This window comes from Lethenteron reissneri, chromosome 34 (genome assembly GCF_015708825.2).
Source record: "Lethenteron reissneri isolate LAM-NWPU_2019-01 chromosome 34, ASM1570882v1, whole genome shotgun sequence".
In the NCBI taxonomy this organism is placed as follows: Eukaryota; Metazoa; Chordata; class Hyperoartia; order Petromyzontiformes; family Petromyzontidae; genus Lethenteron; species Lethenteron reissneri.
In genome coordinates this window covers 11,940,915-11,966,853 of record NC_083812.1, presented here as the reverse complement: position 1 = coordinate 11,966,853, position 25,939 = coordinate 11,940,915, and the positions used below count along the sequence as shown (strand labels likewise).

General features: G+C 49.8%; 1 protein-coding gene across 6 annotated transcripts in view; it reads right to left on the bottom strand.

Annotated features, from left to right (window-relative positions):
* LOC133350673 (rap guanine nucleotide exchange factor 2-like) overlaps positions 1 to 25,939 on the bottom strand; it is a 236,096-nt gene that overhangs the window by 147,199 nt on the left and 62,958 nt on the right. For all 6 annotated transcript variants that reach the window (XM_061565281.1, XM_061565288.1, XM_061565286.1 and 3 more), the window contains exon 2: positions 21,153 to 21,223. In XM_061565281.1, the coding sequence (XP_061421265.1) occupies positions 21,153 to 21,223 (71 nt within the window). The remainder of the gene's footprint in view (positions 1 to 21,152; positions 21,224 to 25,939) is intronic.

Below are 25,939 nucleotides of genomic sequence, written 5' to 3'. Positions count from 1 at the left end.
CAGAACACCGCCCGAGTGTGGGTGTTTGTACAGGACTCGGCACAAAGCACATCATGTGTGCATGGCAGAGCGCATCGCAGCGAAGTGGGTGCACCACGAGTATCGATCGGAGCAATAGAGCGCAGCGCAGCAACGGCCAAAACACACCAAACGTCCCAATGCTGAAAAAAGATTGGGATGACAGCAGCAACATCGGCCCCCTACTGCGGATACTTGGAAGGACCCTCCTGAAATGGCTCCTGAGACTCCGTGAGGCTTTCCTGGGTAAACGAGCGTCGTAGTAATAATAATAATAATGGTTGACTTCCTGTGGCACGGAGTAATATTTGAGGAACATGCCACTGAAAGGCGCAGCATGGCATGAAACAGCGCGTGGCGTGGCAGTAACAGAGCCAGTGCAGCCGAAGAAAAAAGGACGCGCAGTTTTGGGTCTCGGCGAGGTGTTTGGTATGCTGCAGCGCGTCAAGCGAACACAGCAATGCTGTATTAAGGCGCCCCCTAAAGAGATTAAATAGCCGCTCTGATCAGCATCGTAATAACGGCAAATTTAAACATTTAACCAAATCAAGGAGCCAAGAGAAAATAATGTAACGTGTTGCTGTTAACCGCTGAGAAACACTAATTGCCGTGTATCTGCTGAGGAAGCACCCCCTACAGGTGGATATCTGCGACCCCAGGAGAGGAGAAAAACACGGCCGTCTTATGGGCGGCGGCACGGAGGACAGCTCCTCGCCACACGCACAGCGTCGTGTAACTTCACGATAACGTCACAACCCTGGCGTTGATTTACGCGCAAATGGACTTTTTCAAGAGCAGAAAAGTGGTCTCCGGGCGACCTGTGGGGGCGAACGACCACGTCGCCACTCGGCCTGCAGCGCAAACGCCCGGCCCCACACTGAGGCAACAGTGGCAGTGTTGACTATCGCCGCATTGCCCGCCGCCTGGAGATGGCATCATGTGGGTGGTCCTCACCTAACCCTCACCAGACCCTCACCATCACCTCACTATCACCTGACCATTGCTTCATTGATGTACTTTGTGTGCACCTTGTTTTTTTATATTTTTGTCATTTTGATGACCCAGGCCAAACGTGCAAGTGAGACACCCCTATCCTGACCTCTCGAGTTCTCACCTGTGGGTCAAACAACCTGCAACCTACAACACGACTTCACACGCGTCTCTGCTGGATATCGGGACGCAATCGCCGATCTCACTCTCAGGCTGTCAACGGCAGTGAGCGTTGGGATTATCGTTTCAAACATCCGGTTATGGGGGGCTCTGTGGGTCAGAGCGAGGGTCACGTCTAGAACGCCAGCACGGAATTAGCGCTACACATTATAAATGCCACATGCTAATTGGATAGGGCTCAACGCCGAGTGATACATTTAATAGTTTTTTAGCAAATCTGATAAATGTGTCGGTCCAAAAGAGGTGCCGTTCCAATTAATTTGGATTAGTCTGACTTTGCCGTCACTCATTGATGTCCCTTCACCGGGCGGAAGCCTCTTAACCCGATTAAAGTAACGTTTTACAAAGGAGATCTATAATGTGCAAAGAGTTATTATCAAAAAAGTATATATATATCTATTGCAAAATCTCCTGCCTCGACTTTTTCACATCACAGGGCGAGACGTCGGCATATGGCAGCTCACGCTCGTGAGTGACGACCGTGTCAGAGGCGACGGGCAGCTGGAGCAGGGGTCCGGCAACCAAAATAACAAGATCAACCATTTCTTTGGAATTCGGTAAAACCCCCCAAAAAACTCCTCAATATTCCAAGAGCCGCAATGCAATGTGGTGAATACGAGACGGTGGTCCTCGACGAATGACGTCACGAAGAAGCGGTCATTGAAGAGCTGCAATGCAATGTTGTGAATAAGAAACGGTGGTCCTTGATAAATGACGTCACGAAGAAGCGGTCAAATTTCGATTTAAAGCTTTCGTGACCGCAGGGATTCATCTTCTTGGTTCTTTCGGTAAAGTCACGTAGAAGGGAAATAATAAAATAATAAAAATAAAACGTAATAAAATAATTCTCACGACGTTTCGGCCACAACCGACGCTGTCTCCCCGACAGACCTGGTCTTCACCTGAGGACGGCTGCTTGCGTTGTGGCCGAAACGTCGTGAGAATTATTTTATTATGTTTTCTTTTTATTATTTTATTATTTCCCTTCTACGTGACTTTACCGAAAGAACCAAGAAGATGAAGAAGCGGTCATTAAAGAGCCGCAATGCGGCGCCGGAACCACAGGTTTCTGACCCCTGGTCTGGAGCCCCCCCCCTGCCCCACCTCCCCACAGAGACAACCATGACAGCAGCAGAAGCAGCAGGAGCAGCACCAAGCTGCCTGATGACTGGGCCACTAAAGTGCCTGCTCAGCTTCATCCTCTGGCCATAATTACATTTACTCTCTAATCGTTTTTTTTATCATACTTTGCAGCAACCGTCTCAGTTTGAGTCCACAAATGCAAATCAATGTTAAATATCTGTGAGGGAGTGCGTGACGGTAGCTTTGAGCACACTGTTGTATGTCGAAACGGCGAGTTCACATCTTTGTATCCAGGAGTTCTAATGACGCCTCTAAGAAGTCCCATTCACGTGCATTTTGAAAGTTGACCTTGAATTCAAGGTCAAACAGTGCAAATGCCCCCGGGGTCATTTCCTAAACTTCAGTATTTTAACCACGTTACCCAATTACTGGTAACATAATATTTTATGTTTGGGTATTTTTAGGAGTTAAGCTAAAAAAACTGTTAAAAGTGCCAAATTCCTAGACCATAATGTCATGTTTTCTAGAGCCGATAAATACATGTGAATCAGAGGATTGTGACTTTCCATTACAGTTGTTTGTAACGTTTTTTATTTGCCGACTCCTGAGCATCATGGGAAATTCGTGTCCGATGGCATCAGGCGTGTCCGACAGCCTAGGATGTCTAAAACCCCTTCAGAGAATGCCCCGATGTACCCAGATGGGACGCTGCCTGGACCCATAGAATGCCCAGATGATGTGCACGAGGCAGGCGGTGCACACGCAGTATCCGGCAGCGTCCCGCAGAGGGCCCTGTCCGACCATGGCAATGAAGCTCTTTTAAAATGGGCACTTGGTGCCAAGCCCCTTGCAGCGTCTTCCCATCGATTTAACACAAATTGATGAAAAGGAAGGTGGCATATGTGGGACACAGCCAAAGTGGGTCAGATGGAGAAATAACAAAGACAATTGTGTAGGGCGAATGGAAGTGGAGAGAGGACGAGGAAGCAGACGGAGCGGCCGGTGGGACAATGCAAGACGTTGGATGGACTCCCGCGCGAGAGTCGCTGACGATTGCAAAAGGTGGAAAGCGTCCATCATGGACATTAACCGTCCATTATGAGGATGATGCTATATAAACACACACACAAGTAACCCGTCATGCCATCGCATATTAAAGATGTTCTTTTGTAAGGCAGGACAAATGAAAAACATGGAGGTTTTATTATAGGTGCTTGTGCGCTCCTAGTTTTATTTCTTTCATTTCCAGAGGCCTATTTGCCTGGCAAGTGGTACTTGATGCTGGGATCACGAGGCTGGAAAGATTTGTTGTTGACGCTGTAGTTCCCTGGTCATACAAGTGTGGCGCAGTACTAATGCCCATTGGCAGCTCTCAAGCATGTGGTGTAAATTCCACGCTCCGATGGCGGGGCCGATATATACATAGGCTGGTATTCATTATGCGAGGAATTACAATATATTTTTTTAAAGAATGTAGTTTCATGAAAATATCCTTTGTCCAGAGGAGGAATGTGAAACAAACATGTGCGCGCTTTACCCACACAGAGATTTCACCTTCAGTGCAATGGGGATGAAGTCAGGAAGGATCTTGGTTTGTGTTCAGACGGACAACGTCTCACACGAACACCCACCAAGCGTGAATTCTAAATTGGAATTTACGAGAAAGTGAGATTCGTAAAGTATCCCACTGCCTTCAGGCACTCGTGATATCTACTCTCGCGTCCTCGACACTCAAGCGCGCTGCACGATAATAGAAACATCAACACTTGAGGTGTCAACGCTGCCCATGGGAATAGCCACGGATTGGTGAGAACTGAAATAGAAATGGGTGTGCGTTGGCGGGAGGCTGAGTCGCAAGACGTGGACCATTCGTCTTGAGAGCAGCCAGGATTGTTGACCAAGGGTCACACGGCAAAGCAGTCAGCTATAGGCCGAGAGCCGTGATGAGCGACGACATTGTGCTACGCGGTTCTTGTTTGGGCGGCTAGGGGTCAACAGGGTCAATGGACCCGGATGTAAGGCAGCAGGGGCCACCTTTCACGTGGAACACACGGCACCACGCACAGATTGGGGGGAGGCGGGGGGGGGGGGTGAGACTTGCGGGGTCTTGCTCAGAATCAAAATCTTTATACTGGAGGAATCCGATGAGCTACAAAGTAATTTTTTCAAAGATGTCCAGAGTCAGAAAGTTACAACAATAAACAAGACGAGAACCCGATATGAGTGCAAAGTATAGGAAAGGTAAACAAATCACTAAATTATATATATCTATGTTTATTTTAGCAGGTAAATCCCACTGAGCTATCAGCTTCTTTTTTTAGAAGCGACCTGGCCACAAATGATTAGCTCAACGAAGTGGCTTATCGTGTGGAAATTTATAGCAGCTCACGCGAGCGGCGGCGGTCTCTCCGTAAGCGTGCTAGGGTGGTGGCCTTGGCCCAGCGGTGCCTTCACACTGACCATCAACTAACGATGAACCATGCCGGCCGACTGCGTCAGAGAGCTGAAGGCACGCGCACAAACTCTCCTGTGGACGATGCCGAGATAAATCTGTGTACTAAATAATTTGGTCGGCTGTAAACAAAAAGTAGGTGGCCAGGTGGCGAAGAGGTCGGAACGCTGAGATGGCACCGCTGAGATCCTGGAACTCGGTTTTCTCAGCCCAGTCACGTATGACTGTACAAAAAAATATCTCCATATATAGAAAAGGCAAAGTTGTGAATGTGTGTCTGTTCAAAATGTTTAGCGTACTTCCCGACATGCAACAAACTTTAAATTTGCCATGTGGGTACTTTCCAAACTGTACACCATGCAAAAAGTATAAAAATACACTTTTGTGTTTTCTTTTTGGGGGGGGGGAGCTCAATAATGCATATATATTTTTGCACGGCAAGTGAGCTGTGACATCACATCTGTCACGTGACCTGCGCACGTGGAAGCGTAACGCATTGTAGTGTAGTGGTTAGCGCGCTGCGCTACGAACCCGGCGACCCGAGTTCGATTCCCGCTCACGGCCACCACTGGTGACGATTATTTAAACTGCTCCTGGGCCTCCCCTAGGTCGACTCGGCCTCAAACAATTAACTGGTGTGGTGTGTGAACATCGCCATTGGGGAGACAAATGCGGCCGGGCGTGGTGAATCCAAGTCCCGGACGAAGCCGGGTAGTAAAGCTCGTGTCTTATAAAATGTGATTCTACAATTAACTTGGCTAAATTCCAGCTGTGATCATGAACATTACCCCCCCCCCCCCCCCCAATTGGCATGGCGGGTGGGATCGTGCTGCCCTCTAATTTGTGGACTGAAGGTCACTTGAAAGCTTCTCAGTAGCAGCTCTTTGACGCCCACTTCTGTGGAACATTGGGTTGCACTGCTCTACAAGGACTCCGAACATGGAAAAGGATGTGAAAAAACAAGTAAATAAATGCACAAGCTGTGTTTTGGAAGCTTGAGGATATCTGGGACAATCCATTACTCTCAGGTCGCCGGGTTCATAGCATCGTATACTATCAACTGTGCCAATGTGCAATGAATACACATTTTCATGCTTTCAGCTTGTACATTTCATTCCACCCTGTATTCAAGAAAAGATGGCAAAATACCACGCACGCAGTGAGCATGCTTATGACCATATGATGCACAGTGCATCTGATCTCATCAGATGTCAGAAGCCAAGCCTGGATAGTGCTTGGCTGGGAAATCGTAGCAGCCTATGTAACGGGCATTATATAGGCTGCTACAGGTCTACATTAGCATGGTTGGCTAAGTACGGTGTGAAAGAAGTTCAACATACATAGTGGGCAGTGCAGAGATACAAATTGTTGTACTATACTATGCTGCCACATCTATGCTTTCCCACCTTCACCAATCCACACTGACCAGCGTGGAGAAGTATAATCAAACAACACGCATGGCCCATGTGGCGTGGAGTGGCCTTGAACCTGGAGAGGACTGACACAATAGCTGTCCTTGTGCCCAATGAACATACAACCCGTTTGGTTTACTCGTATTCTTGTACAAGGAAATTGAGTTTTCAGGTTCATGTGATGGAACGTTGTCGGATGAACGTTGCGATTTATAAGGGCACGGGGTGACCAATAAGGTCTGAACTGGTCTGTAATAAGGTAGCCACCGATAAGGGGTTGACAGGTATGAACATATTTAAGAATCTCAAGAGGGGAAAAGAAAAACATTGTGATTGCTCAATGGGTTAATGCTGCATTTAAAATAAATACTCAGTCGGCCTTTGTTCTGACTCTTTATGCAAACAAGCACAGTGGCGACTCCCAAACAGCGTTCATTTAAAGTAGCAGTCAGATATAGACAACGCCGTAACCTAAAGCACCTCTATTAACTATTTTTAATTTAACCAGGTAAGGCCCACTGAGCTGTAAAGCTCTTTTTCAGAAGCGACCTGGCCACAAATGATAGCTCAACAAAGACAAACACTATAAATTCACGTTTCTAAATGTGGAGGGAAAAACCGGAGGCCCCGGAGAAAAATCCACACAACCACGGGGAGAGAGACATGCAAACTCCAAATATACAGGCGGTCAGGGTCGGGATTGAACCCACGACCTCCTGTATACCAGGCAAGGTAGTTAACATCTTTCCACCTCTGATTGCTCCACAACAGCCACGGGGCAGTGCGCTAGAGGGGAGAGGGGGCAACACGGCATGGGTCGGCTCTCCGATCGCTGTGGAAACGCAACAACAGTAGCAGTCATCTCCACCCACCCTCTCCTCCCACGCTTATCACTACCCTGTGCTGCGCGTTATCACCGCTTAGCTCTGCCGTAGATAATCCCCTTCGCCAACACCTCCCTCATCGCTACCGTTCCAAAACCTTCCTCCGCCGCCATGCTGTCGAGTGACACGAGCACTCGGAGATTTGCACATAGCATTTTCACGTTGCATTGTGCATCCAATGACATGCTCCTAAATGCAATATCCAGACGTTTAAATCAATATGTTTGGTTATTACCTTGCAAGTGAAAGCTGTGGATGAGTGGCATTGATGAACAAAAGGTTTGTACCGATCGGCGCGCTCAGCCTCTGATCACTGTGCCCATTACTTTATTGTTTGCACTCGTGTGGCCAAGACTCACAAACACGTCGTTGAAGCAGATTTCACAGAACCTCATTATTTAGCCGCAAGCCCTGCTACAACAAACAACTAAACAATTTTTTTTTATTTTAGCAGGCAAGGCCCACGGAGCTATATCGCTCTTTTTCAGAAGCAGCCTGCGAAGCAGCTTATCACGTGGGCATGTATAGCAATCAAATACACGAAACACGTGTGTCTAAATGTGGAGGGAAAAACCGCAGGACCTGGAGACAAATCCATGTGACCACGGGGAGAGAGACATGCAAATTCAAAATATACAGGCGTCCAGGTCGGAATCGAACCCACGACCTCCTGTACACCAGGTTAGGTCGTTAACATCTCGCCACCGTGGCGCCCCATGCGGAATTTAGTCAAAGTGAAAAACATCCCAAGTGGGCTACAGACAATCGACTCGCTGCACTGGAGAACCGAGCTTCACCATCGTTGGCTGCCCACATTTCAACCCAGGTAATTGGCGGCGCCAGCTCCAGGATTCTGAACCTTGTGCCACCCGCCCACCTGAGCTCTACGAGTCGTGAATATTGCCGGAGATAATATTCATGCTCTCAACTGCTTTCACAAATGCTACTTATGTTTGTGTGTATCGTACGTAGCCAACCGTCCTAATCGGCGGGGCGGGGGAAGGAAAACAAACAGAAATTCTAAAGAAATTAGTTTTCAATCTAGATGATTTAAAAGTGCACAGCTCCAGTGGCTTCCTAATATCAGAAGGAAGAGCGTTTCAGACGGTCGCAGAAGCACATCTGAAAGCGCGCGATGCAGTGACCGTCTTTGTTGACTGGCCAGCCAAAAGCCGCTGCGAGGATGACCAGAGTTCGCGTGATGATAAACAAACCGCACACCTCATTTTAAACTTGGAGGAGTGCGAGTGAGGAGGCCGTCTGGCATAAAGGGGTAGAGAGTGTGCACTGAGCGAGGGACTCTGAGCTCCTGTAATCTGGGAAGCCTCATTTAGATTACCACACTGGCCTAGTTGTTGCCTGTTACCTGGTCACCAATGCCCGCACCAAAAAAAACCTCTTCTATTATTAAACTTAGTTCTTAACTCAATCTAGCCGAGGGCCCTATTGTACTGCAACGACTTGTCGGATGATGGACGCATGGTGAAGCGCCGTCTCGTGGCGGTGGGAGGGCCGTGGTTGTTGCTGGCCTTCTATTCCTCTGGGGGAGGGGGGGTCATTATTTGGGGACCATGTCGTGCTGCCATCTGCAGTAAGGCCATGTGACACGATTCCAACAATACCACACCATTGGCAGTAAAAAAAAATATTGATGTTTTAAAATTGTTGGCTCAAGAATGTAAAGTAGCGAACAAAAATGCACCTCTGTGATGAAACAGCCGAGAGTAATGCAATTATACCATCGGTACTTAAATGTTAATTGAGTTTGCCATTTAAGCCGCTTGTGTTCTGATGGCAAAACAAGACAATAACTGGATTATTTTGACACGGCATGCACGATGCCTTCAGCGATCGCTATCTCGCAGCCCTAATACGTTCCACCGGTTGCCAATGTCACGGCTCCGCGTGATGATCACGGCGCCACAGTGAGGAGCCCTATGATCGGCCGCACACCAACTGTGCCCCAATTGCAGCAGTCATTGGCATCGTGCGCACGTTCCCATTGAACCACGGCTTCTGCTGCAGCCCGAGCAGGGGGTAGCACAGGGCAGCGGTACTTGTTACGCAAGTCACAACGCATCATGTCGTCGATTGACACGGTTTCTCTTACGCTCAGCGTGGAACCCGTGCATGTGACACAATCCATCTGTTTACGATTCATGAAAGTTATCTCACTCACGTTGGATTCTCGGCTAACGGGAAGCAAAAAAAACAATACAAACGGGGCGGTAGAAAGTAAAGCGATCAAGAAGATAATTCGGAGTGAGGGGGGGGGGGGTCGTGTGGCGTGCACATTGGTGCACGCCACATGACCGCGCGTCGTCACTGCGACGTCGAGCAAGCGAGCGAGCGAGAAACCGCCGAGCACGGTAGCCACAGAACCCCCGCGGATGGCCCCCCTGGGAGCCGCGGCGATACGGGCGGAGATGTCCACCGTGAAGAGGAACGTTTGCGGGCGTAGGGGACGAGGCTACGCGTTCACGTGGCCGGCCTTGCGGCACGCGGAGTCCGACCCCCGGACAAATTCACGAGCAACACCGACACTTTCTTTGGCAGCTCGCTCGATGCTTTCCCTCCTTTGATGCAGGTTTAACCAACACTGGAGGCGCACCGATTTGCATTCAAGAGCAACGGTGCCAACGCGATGCAGTCTTCAGCGGCCAATGCGTCATCAATTCCAGCATAAAACGTTATAAAAACTCGGATGAAATAAAGCTCTAATGATGGATCCAGGCAGGCTCTCAAGGTGGACTTTCGGGACCCTGTGATGATATCAAAATCACACGCGATTGTCCTCCCTCCCTTGGTCTCGTCCGTGCTGTCTCCGTTACTAAGTAAATGTGGTATCTCGGCAGTCGATCATTGGGTGGCAAATGATTCGAGTGAACTTCATCTGAGAGAGGTCAAATACGACTCGCAAGGGTCAGCCACCCTCATGAGGCACAATGGAAAAATTAAAATCTCCTGCGTGCGACTGCGGCTACCACCTCTAAAGCGTGCACCACATAACCTCACAGCACTGCCCCAGATACACGAGGGTGGGCGGGTGGGTGGGTCTGCAATTCACCAAATCTCAGACAATAAAATATATTGGTTGAAGCGTTTGCAAAAGATTCTCCAATTAAGTAAGTTGCTCTTCATTCATTGGCCGCACAAAAGACGAAAGGATAAGGCATTTGCACCAAACAAATAGCACCCCCTGAGCAGCGCAGTTCAAAAATGACGTCCTCTCAACAGTGCCAAACAAGTCCACATGCATTCCATCAGCTCGGTCGGCGCATCAGCTCATCAGCTCACGTACGCGGTTCATTTCACACTGGGGCTATTCGCCCGTAAATACCAGGATTTCGATCCACTCGCGCAAGACAGAGAATGCCTGTCATTCCGCATGCATTCCTGCAAACCTGGAATAGTCCCTAGCAACGCACCACCTGCCAAAGTTGTTTGAATAGTTGACACGACATCGGCGAAGTGTTCCTCACAATAAACACGTCCAAAGGTGAGAATAAAGATCGCTTCACAGGGCGTGTCGTCACGTCCGCCAGGGGCAATGCCTCTGCCGTCTACAATTACACGAGGAACGCTCGTCACAGTGTTTGTAAACACGTACCGCGCTGGGCAGCATTAGTCACGTGGCTCCAACGCGTGCGAGCATGCACACATCAGGTCACACAAAGCCTCGCGCGCCGGTGATGTCACCGCGATTGCATGGACAGCCTTGTGCCGCGCGATAACACTCAACATGGCACGCAATGTGACGCATTTCACTGCGGCTGCGCTTGTGCCGAGGGTCCGCCTTTGTATTTCAAACGTAAATTTACACGTTTACTGACCTCCCCCGCTCGGTTGGTTTCAGTGCAAAGCGCCCGATTGTGCTCGTGCAATTGCCAGCTGTGTACGTGCCACTTCGAATGACGCACGGGCCGAACAAACACAACCTCCACCGGAAGGACGGCAAGCGGTGAGAACTCATGCCCAGACGGGAGAGTCTCCTCCAGTCAGCGGTGAGGCTCATGCTCTAATTCTCAACGTCACACGACCACCAAAGGCTTCGGCTACACTTTACTCCAACCTGCACTGAAAAGAATACGTCCGAGTGACCGCGCGGGGCCATCACTCTTTCGTTCAAGCAGAGATCGACAAAGTGCCGCGTTACACGCATCAGCTGACAAGTGACGGGGGGGGGGGTCCACTCGTCGAGGCCTAGAGGCAGACATGGGCACACGGACGGGAGTCGGCTCAGATTTGACCAGGTGTAGAGGTTGTTGATGCATACTCCCTGGAGAGCCAAGTCCCGGAATCGCCGGGTCTGGCCGGAGACGATGAGCTGCTGCTTGCAGAGCGAAGCGTGCACCACGAGTTTCTGACCCCATCTGCGCGGAGCCAAGCGTTCTCCCATCGAACGTGGTTTCACGATTGACAGGCAATAATTATAGATATCATTATTCCTTGACAAACATCTTATATCCTTATATTTCACGTCACTGCTCAGAAAGTCATGTTCTCAAATTGGGGAATGATATTGTTAACAGACTCAACAAACCCCGAGTGGCCGTGTGAATTTGTTCGCGTTCGCCATGGCAGTCCAGACTAAACACCCCGGTGTCATCCCGGCCATATGCCCACGCGTGCCCACGCGTGCCCACGACAACGCCCGCTCGAGCCTAGTGCTGCCACTGTTGAAAACTATAAAAACTTAAAGTTTAGATTTTATTTGAACAGGTAAGGCCCACTCAGCTATATAGCTGTTTGCTCCAGAAGCGACATGGCCACGCACAATATCTCAACGAAGTGCCTTACCATGTGGAAATTTATAGCACCCAAACACTCTAAACGCTTGTTTCTACAGGTTATTTCTACAGGCGTCAGGGTCGGGAACGAACCCACGGCCTCCTGTATACTATGCGAGACAGTTAACATCCCGCCCACCGTGGTGCCCCAAACACGCGAATGACGGGGAGAGCTGTGAAAGCCACGGAGAACCCGCGCGTTGATTTCCACCGGTACAGCTCAAGCAGACCGCGCACGGCACACGGTCGCGGTGTTGTTGCCGTGCACTTGTCACCTACTGGACCAACCGGCTCAAGCCAGGCCAAGCACATTAATTCATGGCTTTGGATCCCTCGCAGTCTCACGGGCAAAGCAGATACACAGATACACTCTTCACTCACGCATTGTGTTTAAAAGAGGGAAAAGCCTCCAAAGGTTGAGGAGATTGCCTTGTACTGGTTAATTTTCTCTGTACCCATGGTGCCAATCAGACCGCGCTTGTTCCCCTCGCACCATTAACTGTGCCATTAGGGAAGCTGCCGCTGCTGCGATAACGCTCATTAGGAGACGCATCCAAGAGGGCTTTGCAATCTGCCACGGAAGCCGTGCTCGATGATTCCCTCAAAAAACCCTTCGTCAGTGCGGTGCCCGTGCTGCCAGGGGGAGGTGCGCCAAATGGCACCGCAAAAAAGAGGCACGGTGACCCAATTATCAGGCAATATCAATCCGGACATTAAAGGTTCTCCACCACACCACCTCGGACCTTCCTGCGCCAACGACGCAGATGGCCAGCGCTGGTATTCCACACGAGCCTCGCAGTGTCGCCATCAGTTGTGCGGCAAAACGACATGAATATTTATTGCAGCATTTGTTCAATGCGCTGCATGTGAATGCCGAAAGCAAGCACGCGATCACGCGCATTGGATGATGTGGCTGATACTGGAGTTGACAAGTCAGCCACTGTCACCGATTCACAGGTGCCACTTGAGCAGCCGTGTATGCAACGACTACTTCACTCAGCACACTGGACCGGAACTGATGGAGAGAGACCACGTGAAGTGGCCAGCATGAGCCACTTTGCTAAAATTAAATGCCGTATAAAAAAATAACCGTTCAACAATTTAGTGTTTAAAGACCAATCCAAGGAAGGTTTTTTTTTAATGAACCTGTTGTGTCACACAACGAAAGAGGGGAACCGTCGGGTGTGTTTTGAAAGGATGGCATAACGGAGGGGTAGAGAGGTGACACACACGCGGCCGGGGCTAGGGTGTCACGTTTTAATTGTGTGTTGTCGTTGGCAATCGAGCGCCGAGCGACGACGACGACGCGGCGTGAGGGTCGCGGTGCTGGGGACCGGGGATGGCGCTGCGCGAGCCGCGGGGCGGCCCAGCGGCCAGGGACGCCGCCGCCGCCGGCGCCGGGAGCACAGCCAACGCAAACACGAGAGACGACGCCAATTTCCGCTTTGAAACTCAACAGTGATCATTTTTCCAGAGGAAACCGGTTCTCCGACGCGTGTAAACCCCAGGTAAAAAAAAATATGACTACGGTTTATTGCTCTGGCATTCAATTTCCACCGATTATCGAAAATAAAATACCTTTTGTAAAATAAAGCCTGAAGGGTCTGGGTGTTTGCATTTGTTGGCTGTCCTGAGCTAATAGTGGAAAATTCGACATTGTTATGGCGAGGACCAGTCCCTCCAAAGGACGAAACCACTGTTCGCTTCCCACCAATGGTGCCAAACTGGGAGCGATGGTGGTGGGCTGAGTGAACCCCATCTCAGAAATGAACTCAAATTGATCACTGGGGTCTGCCGTACATCGGAATATTTATCTTTATTTAACTTTATAATGAAACTACTGCAACAATATCGCGATATCGGGTATATAGACACACTGTTTCAGTCCGTTCATCCAGCAGTTGATTTATCAATTCGGTTTTGCTAAATGTATACGATAAAGAAGACTAAACTAAAACTAAATAATGTTTTGTATTTTACTGAGTAAGGCCCAGAGCTATTTAGCTCTCTTTCAATAACAACCTGGCCACAAAAGAAAGCTAAACAAAGTGGCTTAACATGTGGACATTTATAGCAGCCAAATACGAAAAAAAGAGATTTCTAAATGTGGAGTGAAAAGCCGGAGGACCCGGAGAAAAATCCATGGGACCACGGGGAGAACAGGCAAACTCCAAATATACAGGTGTCAGGGTCGGGATCGAACCCACGACCTCCTGCCTACCAGGCGAAGTAGTAAGCATCTCACCACCATGGCGCCCCTATCAATCAAACACACTCGCACACCATTTGCAACTGTTATGGCGAGAGTGGATTCCGCACGAAGCGGCGGTGCGAAACACTCGAGTATTAATCCACAGCTTGGACTGGGTGTGATATTCATTGAACAAATCCTTACCATGCAATTTACAGACTTAGAATGTTTGCGTACGGGTCATCGCGCGTTTGCTAGACGTGCGTGGGTTGCCACCCTGGGACATCCCTGCAAGCGAGTCGTCCCATCTGGTGGGATAGTCATGCATTGAATCCTGCGGCGCAGGAGACGGGCCGGGTGGCGGAGATCCAGGGCCCTCCGCCTCGATGCTCACAACTCCGTGGGGAAGACCCCGCACTTGCTGGCCAAGCCATCGCGCTGTGCAGACCACCACCAGCACCCGGTTAACCCTGATTAAGCACGGCCATGCTGCGCCCCCTACTCTACGGGTAACGGTGAGATTTTACACTTTTTTTTATGCACAGTTGCAATGTTTAATAGACCATTTCATGCGGGCACATGAACGGTCCTCGCGGTGTGCACGGGCGCTGCAGCGGCAATGCAGCGTGCTTTACAAAAGGGAGCCGGCTTGGGGGTGAAAGATGCGCAGAGGGCGAGGAGGCAGCGCCACAGCGTTTGTTGGGCTGTGGGAGCACGTGACAAGTGACTACGCTCCCGCCGCAATAAAACACGTTTTCAAAAATATTTACAAAGCTGTGCCTTGACGTGCAAATTATGCTACTCATAAAAGTAATAAGGCGCGCTGACGTGCACGCGATCATAAACATAATAAAATAACAAAAAACATTGAGTACGTGCATACATAAATTGGCAAGAAGCCAGTCTAATTAAGAATAAATTAGCTACGAGGACGATGTAATCGTTGGCCGAGCCCTAGTGACTTGTATATGTCCCGTGCCCCTCCGCACGTTCGCTACGCCAACACGCAGGTCGCAACGCCTCACGACGACGGCAGGGAGCGCTCCGACCGCCTTTGCACACAAAGCGCTGCTGCCCGCACGTTTTGTGGCACCCCCCCCCCACCACCACCCCCTCCAGCTGTGTTCCCCGGACATTGGGCACCCACACAATAGCGTAGGTCAATATTCGGCCATCTCTACGGAGCCAATGTACAAACAATACGCGCCCAGGTCATCTCTAAATTCATTCAGGCGACAGTCGGCGTGTCGGTTTAATGGACGTTACTGAACTTCGTGTGGGCATTACAGGACGTGCTTCGCAAGGATAAACAGGCGCAGGCGCACGGTATTGAACGACGTGAGGCCGCCGTGAGATGAAGGTCTCTCGTTCGAGGGAAACCGAAGAGCACTGGGTGTAGAGAGCGACTGTGATGGAGCGACGTTGGCTGTGCGACCGATAAGTGGCCGTGCATGGGGCGCAAACATCCTGCATGGCGTGCCACAGGTGGCGAGACGATGTTAACTCCCTCGCCTGGTATGCTGGACGTCATGGGTTCGATCCGGACCCTGACGCCTGCTGTATATTTGGAGTTTGCGTGTTCTCCCCGTGGTCGCGTGGATTTTTCTCTGGATGTTCCAGTTTTTCCCTCCACATTTAGAAAAATGCTTTGAGCTATCATTTGTGGCCAGATCACTTCTCAAAAAGAGCTATATAGCTCAGTGGGCCTTACCTGGTGAGATAAAAAAAAAGTTTGGTAAATGTTTAGTTTAGCATGCAGCAAGCAGCGTGGGTGAAGCAATGAAGCTCGGTGGTGCATGATGGGACATGCATCACGTGTGGAGCGAGCGTCGTTCTGCGACATGAGCGGCTTGCGTCACTCGGCAGACCCTGAGCAACAACAACACATCCAGGGAGGAACCGGGCCACGAGCGTGCGTGGCCAGGGGCAGAAGCAGGTCGGCAACACGGCCACACTTTACACACGGAGCACGGTGCCACACAACTGCGATTCAGAGGTGTGGAGGCAAGGGTTGGCGGGTCACGCAGATCCATGAGACTCCGAAACCCGCTGGGCGACGAGTGCAGAAAGGGCATTTTTCGAATTCATCTTTGCCAATTTGTCAAATATTCTCACGTCCGCTTTGGGAGTTTTCTCAAAAGGCTCTGGCTTCAAGACTCCACAAAAAGTAAGGGGCCACATGTGACAAAGGGAGGCCCTCTTAATAGGCCCAAAACTCAGTGAGGCTCTTCTGGATGAATAAACGACTTACCAACCAAGTCTCACTTTCGCAAACGTCTATTAAAGCGATCGCCATTCACTCTCATTGCTATCCAGGTGACCTCCACGGTACCCTGCTGCATTTCTTCCCAACGCATAAACGCAGTGAATATAAAGCACAATTAGAATACCATCAAACGAAGCATTCCCATTATCTTTCAGAGATTTCCATTCCAATTCTAATTAGGATTAGGGTTATTGCAATGGAAAAACATGCAGTGGAATGCCATAGAGACTGTTTAAGTAGACTTCACTTAGAGTGAATGACAACCTCTTTAATAGCGGCATTGGTAATGTGATTGCGTTGCAACTCTAGGTTCGGTGTTACTTGACTGTCTGCAATTCACCCTCGGTATAGATCAAGAAGGGAGGCTGCTGTTGGCGTTCACTGAAGTTTGTTTAAGATATCTCAAGAGTAAATCTTTGCATATGTTAAACACGTAACGTGACAACGCACTGCGCTCCGTGCGTGTCACGGGGATTATTTGACCATACTTCAGAGTGATGTATGATTTCTCAACTGAGCACTGGGACAGTGGTAATCTCCTGTTAACAGCCCTGAGCCAGTGGTGAAAATCCCATGTTCCTATGGCGGGGGTGAGTCTATGAGGGTGCCAAGGTGGTGAGATGTTAACTACCTCGCCTCGTATATAGGAGGTTGTGGGTTCGATGCCCCAGTTTGGAGTGTGCATGCTCTCCTCGTGATCGTGTAGATTTTTCTCCAGGCCCTCCGGTTTTTTCCTCCACATTTAGATGCGTTCAGAGAATTTGCCTGCTATACATTTACACGTGGTAAGCTACTTCGTTGAGCTATCATTTGTGGCCAGGTTCGCTTCTTAAAAATAGAGCTATATAGCTCAGTGGGCCTTACCTGGTAAAATATAAATAGTTTATCGTTTTTATTTTTTCCATAGGACAACCACAGTTGGCTTCCCAACCCCCAGCGAAGATTGGAACTTGCAACCTTTCAAATTGCGAACTGCTCGTTAAACCGCCAGGCCACGTGGCTGGTCTCGGGGTCAATAATTATCATTGCAACGTCAACTTATATGCCACTTGATGTGCACGCACACGAAGTTCCCCTGTGTAACGTCACAACGTCAGGGGAAGAACTGTCAGCATCCACTAAGCCCAGAGTGGCTGGCCTATTCTCCTTTTCAATTAACGCAACACACCAGCTACTCAATTCAAGGCCAAAGCGTGGTGCAGATCAGGCCCAGATACCAAATATCGTCAGCGTCGCGCATGGCTGGGAATGAAATCCAGATCACTAGCATTTGAATGTTGGGCACAAATTGAGCACACCAACTCGCTACACTCAATCCACTCTCGTGCCAGAGGTGCACAAGGTTTTAATGACGGCAACTGGTGTCAACAGAATGAATGCATGATCAGGAAGTAATAACAAAACAGGCAATTAAGTTATAAATTAATGTGTGCATGGTGGAGAACAGGAGACATAAGCACAGACAGGATTTCAACCAGCAGTTGATTGGCGTCTGATGATGGTTCCTTCGATGTGAAAAAACCTCAAAATTGTGGAGAGGCTGTTGACTGGAGACCGTGCGTATGCGGCATGAAAATTTGAGAAAAAACGAAAAGCCAAATTTTCTCTGCTGTGCAGTCAATGTGAGTCGGGTGGGCAGGGCTCCAGGTGACAGCTGCTATTGTCTCGAGGCTCAGAGGATGGAGCCGCTTGTAATTGGACGATTAAATGAGCACCAAATCCCAAAAGCAATCTCCGTTCACTCAAGCCCATGAGACGCCTGTCACTTATGCCCCAGCGCAGGTGGCTGAGCGCACGGAACGCACACCTCAAGGCAACCTGTGGTAGCTCCCACAGGCGAGGCGTTATGCATGCAATGTGCACAGCCAATTCGAAGGAAGGCTTAGCTTGTCGTTTTGATGGAAGTCACACGTGCACTTTCCCAACTGTCTATCCTAACTAACATTCAACGCAAATCAGTCGATGTGATTGACGATTCAAAGCTCACTAGTCCACTCCTGTCACTCACTCACTGGCGGTCAGTTGCCTCCATATCACTCTTCTATAGCTACTACCATGTTTACTGTTCCCATAAACTTTACACATTGATTCCTTCTCTCATGCCGAGTACTCTGATCACCAGTCAGATTGTTTAGTCTCGTCCCTACTGTGTTCAACCACCACAATGCTGGTCATAACAAACTCACCCACCCATTTACCCATCCACTAACTCACCCAGTCGCCTACTGACTCACCCACTCACCCACTCATTCACGATACTGCAGGTCGAAACATTTCTCTTTCAGCTTCTTTCCTCGCACCGCTCGAATTCCAAATTCCCTCCCATGGTCTCTTTTCCCAAGCTCTTGTAATAACCTTGGCTCAATTAATAAAAACGTGTTAACTCGTAAACAACTTTGATGGCGCTGCTTCGAACGGACCATTTGACGTCTTGGGCTATTGGGCCTGTGCTTGGCAAATGTGTTTAAACAACAACAACAAAAAGCCTACCCAGGTGTGCTGTGACCCCGAGTGACAAATCGGAACAATCCTGTGGACGCCGACGCTGACAAACAAACCCCCGCGCGGCCTTGCTGACAGGGCATGGCGGGAGCGCAATCACCACTCGTTGCAGAGTTTCAGCATTTGAATTGGCAGCCGCCCTGATTAATACGGCGAGCGTGTTAACCGTAAAATAAATACTCCGTGCCTTTCTGATTCAGAGTGGCCGGTAAATATGCCGTGAGGTCAATCACAAGAGGAGGCCACCGTGTGCTGGGCGTGAGCGTCCAACTTTGCAAAATGTAAAAAAAAATTGTTGCAAATTTCTAAATTTGAATATTCATAGCAATCATCACCCCCTACTGAGAAAACTTCATGAGAATAATAAAACTTAAAATTAAACTGTCTGATGAATTACTTTCCTGAAATTAACACTTGAAAATAAATATTTAAAAGGACTTTGACCGAGACAGATGATCTCATCAGGTTCAAAGGAACGTGCGTGGGGATGTAATGTGAAGGGAATGTAATAACACACGGATGGATTCCATGAGATGCAAATCGAGTTTAAACGAAAAACCGGCGTGGAGGGAACAGCTGTGTGAAACCACGAGCAGCAGTCGTGATTGAGCCTGGGGAGGTCTCCTCCTTCACTGCCTCAACGCCCATCCATCAGAATTAATGCAACAACGCTCCTCGGCGCATGGGAAGAGGCGGTGATCAATTACCCGAACACGTGACCGAGCGTTCTCTCTCTACCAGGGCCGTGACTGTAAGAGGCCCACGGTGGAGCACAAGCTGAACGAGAGAGACGCATGGGGTCTCCGCTGTGGTCCGGGCCAGTGCCGACAGGCTCACACCTGCATGGCCCCCCCACACTGGACCACGCGCCGGGAGGCGGGTGCCGCCTTCACTCCCGAGCGGAGTTCGTCTTCTTAGTGGAGTTAAAGCGACATTTAATGTACGTGTGTTGAACTTATTTCGCGCCGTGCTTAGCAAACCGTGCTATTCGGAGGTGCGCGGGAAGGACAACAAGCTAAACACAAAAAGCAGTTTTAAAGAAAACATTTTTAAATCTAGATTTAAAAGTGCATAACTCCAGTGGTTTCCTATATCGGAAGAGCGTTCCAGACGGTTGCAGAAGCGCATCTGAAAACGCGCGAAGCAGGTACCATCTTTGTTCGATTAATGCATCAGAATGCTCCTTATATATGTCTGTATATCACTCCGACTCACCATCATCATAAAGCTTCAACCGTAGTCTATCCACTGCGGAATAAAGGCATCCGCAAGCCATCACCGTCTCTCACGGCATGGCTGTGCAATGTAACACCTGCACGCGAGCTGATTTATCGCTCCATCCTCTCGCTCGACGCCCACTGGGACGCGTTCCATCCCTTGGCTGACGCTCCGTCATTATTCCTCGTCGTCGTCCATCGTCCCTTCGAGCGACGGGTCCTGCCCGAGCCCACCGACTTTTCTTAATCGTCCTGAATTTTATGCCATCACCAACCCATTTGTTGCTCTTCCTATCCCTCAATGCAATTCCAAGCTTCCATCTTTCCTGCTTCTCCTTTGTGCACTTTTCATTTTGTTTGGTTAGCGACCGTGTTTCTGAATCAGACATCACAGCAGGTAGTGTGTGCGCCACCTATCTTTCCTTTATTTGTCACTCGTGCAATTTCCAGACCGGGGCCACGGTAATGAATACAGACGCAAGGCACCGACAAACAAAAAACAGCGCGCACGCACGGACACTCTGATCGGAATAAACACAAACATATAACCGAGGACGGCTATGTCTCGCAATGCGAAGAACCACAACGCTTGGTTGACGTGAGACTTCGGGGATGAGTTGCAGGAATGGACAGTTGAGAGTTTTAACCAGAGACCGATAAACACCCTAAAACAGAAACCAACGCAGCTGCAGAGATACAGGGAGGCAAATGCAAAGACGATAGATAGGCAGTGAGGGTTGATGGATCACACAAATTCCCTACCCCTAGGTGTCTAGGTCACCATCTCCTGGCTTGCCAGGATATGGTGGCAGTACAGCAAGTGGGTCAATGTCTACCTGTTTACATCGATGTGGGGATCGAGTGTTGCCCCGACCCTACCCCGCCCCCCCCCCCTCACACGGATGTGTTTTCTCCGGGCACTCCAGTGTCCTCCCACACATTTAAACACTCACGATAGGAGTTGGCCAAATATCCCGATACAGGAGCACGGATCTTGGACAATTGTTGGCACCGGTCCTGGATGCCTTCCCGTTTTGTCTGTGGCTTCTTGCGCCCCTGGTCATTCTCTCTCCCTGTCTATCTGAGAGTGAATGAAAACTACGCGTGTTACACACAAAAAAATCTAAATTCTAAATATTACAAGAAAACACGGTCAGCCTCGCTCACCTTAGTTGAGGCTCCCGCAGATTGGACAGCGCCTCCATCCCGTGCAGGTAAGAGTATATTATCTCCAGCTCCTGAGGGCAAAGAAAATTACCACGATTAAATATTCAGCTTGCAATAACATCGCTCCGGCATGTACGCACACATGCAATATTACACACATACACAGCTCAGCAGCGCAGTGAACTATATTCATCATCACGATTCATGGACAAGTAGCCCTTAGGTGTCCACTGCACATTTCATCATTTGTTTCCGGCTTTCCTCTGTCTTGTGCCAATATGCTCAAAGTCGTGCGCATCTTTCTACCACCAATCTCTCACGTCATCATCAAGCCATTCTCTGTTAAAGTGTTCCTCTCTTTCCTGTTCTATATTACTGTATTTCCTCATCGGTTCTATATTACTATATTTCTCATCGATAATTAGTTAAAGTGATTCCCTGCTCAAACGAGCATTGAGGCATTGGTGCTCATTTCCCGTTCACAGCCCTGAGGCCAGCCGTGAAAATTCCACGATCATACGGTGGGAGCGAGTCTATCCATAGGGAAATACCAAAGCACAACATCTGCAGTAGGAGGGACATTTAAGTCCATGTGATGTCGTTCCAAGGGCTGGGCAGCTGTGTTCCGGTGTTACAAGCCAACATCCCTCATTAAAATTGGCCATAGCAAAATGAGCAGCTAGCTGTACCTCAGTGGGCTCTCACTTGGCTCCAATGAAAGGAAAAGTGGATTTCCACTGGACGTGACATTAGTTGGCCTGTGTACCACAAAAGCTGTTTGTGCGACCGACAAAGTGAAGACTGTAGACAATTTTCAATTCACAAAATAAATATGGCTCTCATCGGCATCGAGCTCATACGCAAGCACCACCCATCTCCGATTAGCACGGTTGGCTATGTAGGGTGCAAAAGAAGTTCAGCAGACATACAAAGACAAATATTCCACGTATAGCCTGACCAGACTGTTGGGGAAAGTGCTGTTAGCAAGCACCTATGAAGGCCAGCACGGCACACGAGGGAGTGGGTGGCCAACACCACGCCCGGGTGCCTTTGTCTCCCCAGTGGCGATGTTTACACATTTTACCAGGTACTCGTTTGAGGCTGAGTCGACCTAGGGGAGGTCCATCACCAGTTCAGACAATCGTCAAATGGCGTTGGCCCCGAGCGGGAATCGAACTCGACTTGCCGGGTTCGTAGCGCGAGCGCGCTTCCCGCTACACTACCGCTCCCCCGCATACAAAGATCCCTCGAGGCACAAGCACACATCTGCGCACACACAGTGCACGTGTGTGTGTGTGTGCGCAGCACAACAAGGCACGCGCAAAAACAGCCCCGCGCCACCGCTCCCTCTGCTGGCTCCTGCAGACGCTGGGCGACGTTCGGCTACGGGCCCCCCCCCCAACCATCTCACGGGACGGTGCAGCGCCCGCCACAGCTACCAATCGCACCCAGCCCCCCTGCCCTCATGTACGCATTCCCATGGCAACCAACAACTGGGGGAAAGGGCCTGGGGAAATGACTGGCGAGACGACGGGAGGGAAGAAATAAAATAAATGTAAAATGTGAGAAAGAACAACTGGTGCAGAGAGACAGAGATAGGGAGGGAGGGCTGTTGCGTGTGTGGGTGGTGATGCGCCTATCTATGCAAAGCGCATGCCACGGAGTGAAAATGCGCCGCGGCTCTCCTCGCACCAGCACGCAGGGCGGGGGTGGCGCTGGCGCACGGTGCTTTTAAGCGACGCTACGCCAACGCACCGTCCGGGCGGGCCACGCGATGGCCGGAATGTCGGGACGCTGCCGTCCCATGCTGCGGCACGCGTGCCCGGTGAATGCGTGCCCGGTGAATGCGAGCCCGGTGAATGCGAGCCCGGTGAATGCGAGCCCGGTGAACGCGTGCCCGGTGAATGCGTGCCCGGTGAATGCGAGCCCGGTGAATGCGAGCCCGGTGAATGCGAGCCCGGTGAATGCGAGCCCGGTGAGCGCGTGCCCGGTGAACGCGAGCCCGGTGAACGCGAGCCCGGTGAACGCGAGCCCGGTGAATGCGAGCCCGGTGAATGCGAGCCCGGTGAATGCGAGCCCGGTGAACGCGAGCCCGGTGAACGCGTGCCCGGTGAATGCGAGCCCGGTGAGCGCCGTCCGGGCCGCGCGCTCGCCAAAAATGAAACGGCGGACCGACGCGCGAGCGATTAAAGGTGTCCTGCTACCGCACGACTCTCTGCTGTTGTTGCGATGAAAAGGTGCAAAAAATAAAACGCGTCTGCAAGGCTAATGCGGTGGAAGTGGCTGAAAATGACGAGAAACTGGGGGTGATCTCACCATCACCTTGGGTCGAGCGTGTGACAACCGTTAAGATGTTGACGTGGGATTAAGACTTAAAAGAGATAAATAGCTCGATGGGCCTTACCTGTTAAAATAAAACAAAACTAGTTAGTTTTAGTGAGTACAAGGTGGCCTTGTAGCTTTGTGGTCAGAGCACTGATCCAGCCGCCACCAAGATGCTGCCTCCAGGTAGCAACCTGTGACAGACTTCGCCTCATTTGGTGATGTCGATAGCACAATTGGAATGAAATGGGGCGGGGGGGGGGAATAAAAACGTATTTTAAAAAGTCTCACAATTGCCTGGCATTGAATGTAACCATTCCACAAATAATGATGACACCAAAGGCCTGGCATTCTGACCGCTGCATTGCCCCGCTGGCCTAGACACTGCAGTGCTGCCTGGTCTCACCGCTGGCGGCGTGCAGTGTTATCTTCAAGCGCTCTCTGTGGCGCTGAACACGAATTACGCTCACGCGCTGACATAAAAGTGTTGCTATCGTTTCATCGGATCCTCAGGCTTGGCTCTCGGAGCCTGTGAAAGATGCTACCTGAACGTAGAAGCACAGACGGAACAAAAGTGACATGTGCACGCGCGCACGCAAGCAGAGAGGCTGAACCGTACTTCTGTGGGAGCTGTGGTTGATGAAGGCTGCAGCGTTTGGACTATGCAAATACGGCACTGGGTTTTTCTGCCGCTTTGCAATATGAGAAAACCCATTTACTGGTACATACGGGAAAGAGAGGGAGACTGATAAAAGCACAATGAGGTAGTGCCATACATGTTCATAAATAAACACATTACACGTAGAAGGGAAGTAATAAAATAATAAAAATAAAACATAATAAAATCATTCTCACGACGTTTCGGCCAAAACGTAAGCAGCCGTCCTCAGGTGAAAACCAGGTCTGTCGAGGACGGCTGCTTGCGTTGTGGCCGAAACGTCGTGAGAATTATTTTATTATGTTTTAGTTTTATTATTTTATTACTTCCCTTCTACGTGACTTTACCGAAAGAACCAAGAAGATGAATCCCTGCAGTCACGAAAGATTTACATCGAAAGATTACACGTAGGCAAACATGCACCAACACCAATTGCTCAGTGATGCTGCAGAATTTGCTGCGGTGCACATGCACAATTAACAAAAAACGCAACACATTCGTCAACAACACTATGTCCTTAATAAAATATGTAGAATAGGTGACGTTTAGGGAAATTACCCTTCATTACGTGACGAGAGAAAGGCCAGAGAAAAAAAGGTTATTAAGAGTTGGAGGCTGCACTTTACACCAGGTGGCCTGGTGGGAATTTAATTGTAAAAATGTTTTTTGACGACCAGTGTTTAAGTTAGTCGTTGATGAATGTGTTGAGCTTTCAGGCAACTGATCAAACCATTTACCACAGAGCTTCCTGATGAACCAGTGCACGATACCATCGAGCAGGGGTCGGCAACCTACGGCTCCGGAGCCGCATGCGGCTCTTTACGGGCTGCTTCTTGACGATGAGTACGTATGTACTCAGATGCATTGCGGCTCTTGAAATACTGAATTTTGTACCGAATTGGAAAGAAATGGCTCTTCTTGTTATTCTGGTTGCCGACCCCTGCCATCGAGTCAACCACGGTGATCTGCGCTCTTTCAACGGAGGAGGAGAAACAGCAAAAACGACACAAACTCTCTCTCCTTAAGCCCTCTCGACGAGGCGAGCAGACCCCGACAGTGGCCTTTAGCTCCTGAACATATTACCACATGCAAGAAAAGAGCAGCGCACATGCTGAATACAAACGGAGGAGAACACAAGCAACTGTACACAAAATTCACCAGCATTCAGATATGCCTCATCAATGCTCTTGCTGGACATGCCAAGTGCTACAACAGCGTGCTACCATGTCAACTACTTACCGTGACCTACGGTTTGCCATTCAGTCATTAAATCTGAAGACTGCGGTTTCTACATCGTGATACAAATACTTGGTACCGTGAGCGACGTTCAAATATGGACCGTGCACAGCCCGGATACATAATATCCACACGCACTGGCACGTACAGCAATCAGCACGGCCTTAACTAGAAACACATGACCACTGCGATACATCTCTTCGGGCCTGCAAGGGTAAGCCAGAGTGCTGCCGTTCGCTCCGAGCGTAGAATGTCACGTGCTATTTATGTACATTCTTTCAACGCCTCGCGAGTCCCACAGGAAACATTAATATATTTAGAGGACAGGGTAAGGGAGTGTGGAGGGGAGCCTGGCTTAGTGCAGCATAGGATCAACCCAACGCAGGGATCAAGATGCCCCTTCGGGTTCTTCATACCCCTTGGCGATATTCAACATGGACACGGGAGCCATTAAGCCGTCACAAAGCATGATGGTTATGCCATGTTACGAGGGTTCCATCCTGTCCGGTTTGACCTAGACGGTCTGGGAATTAGCGTCTGTGATCGGGTAACAGGAATTGATTTGTGCCAA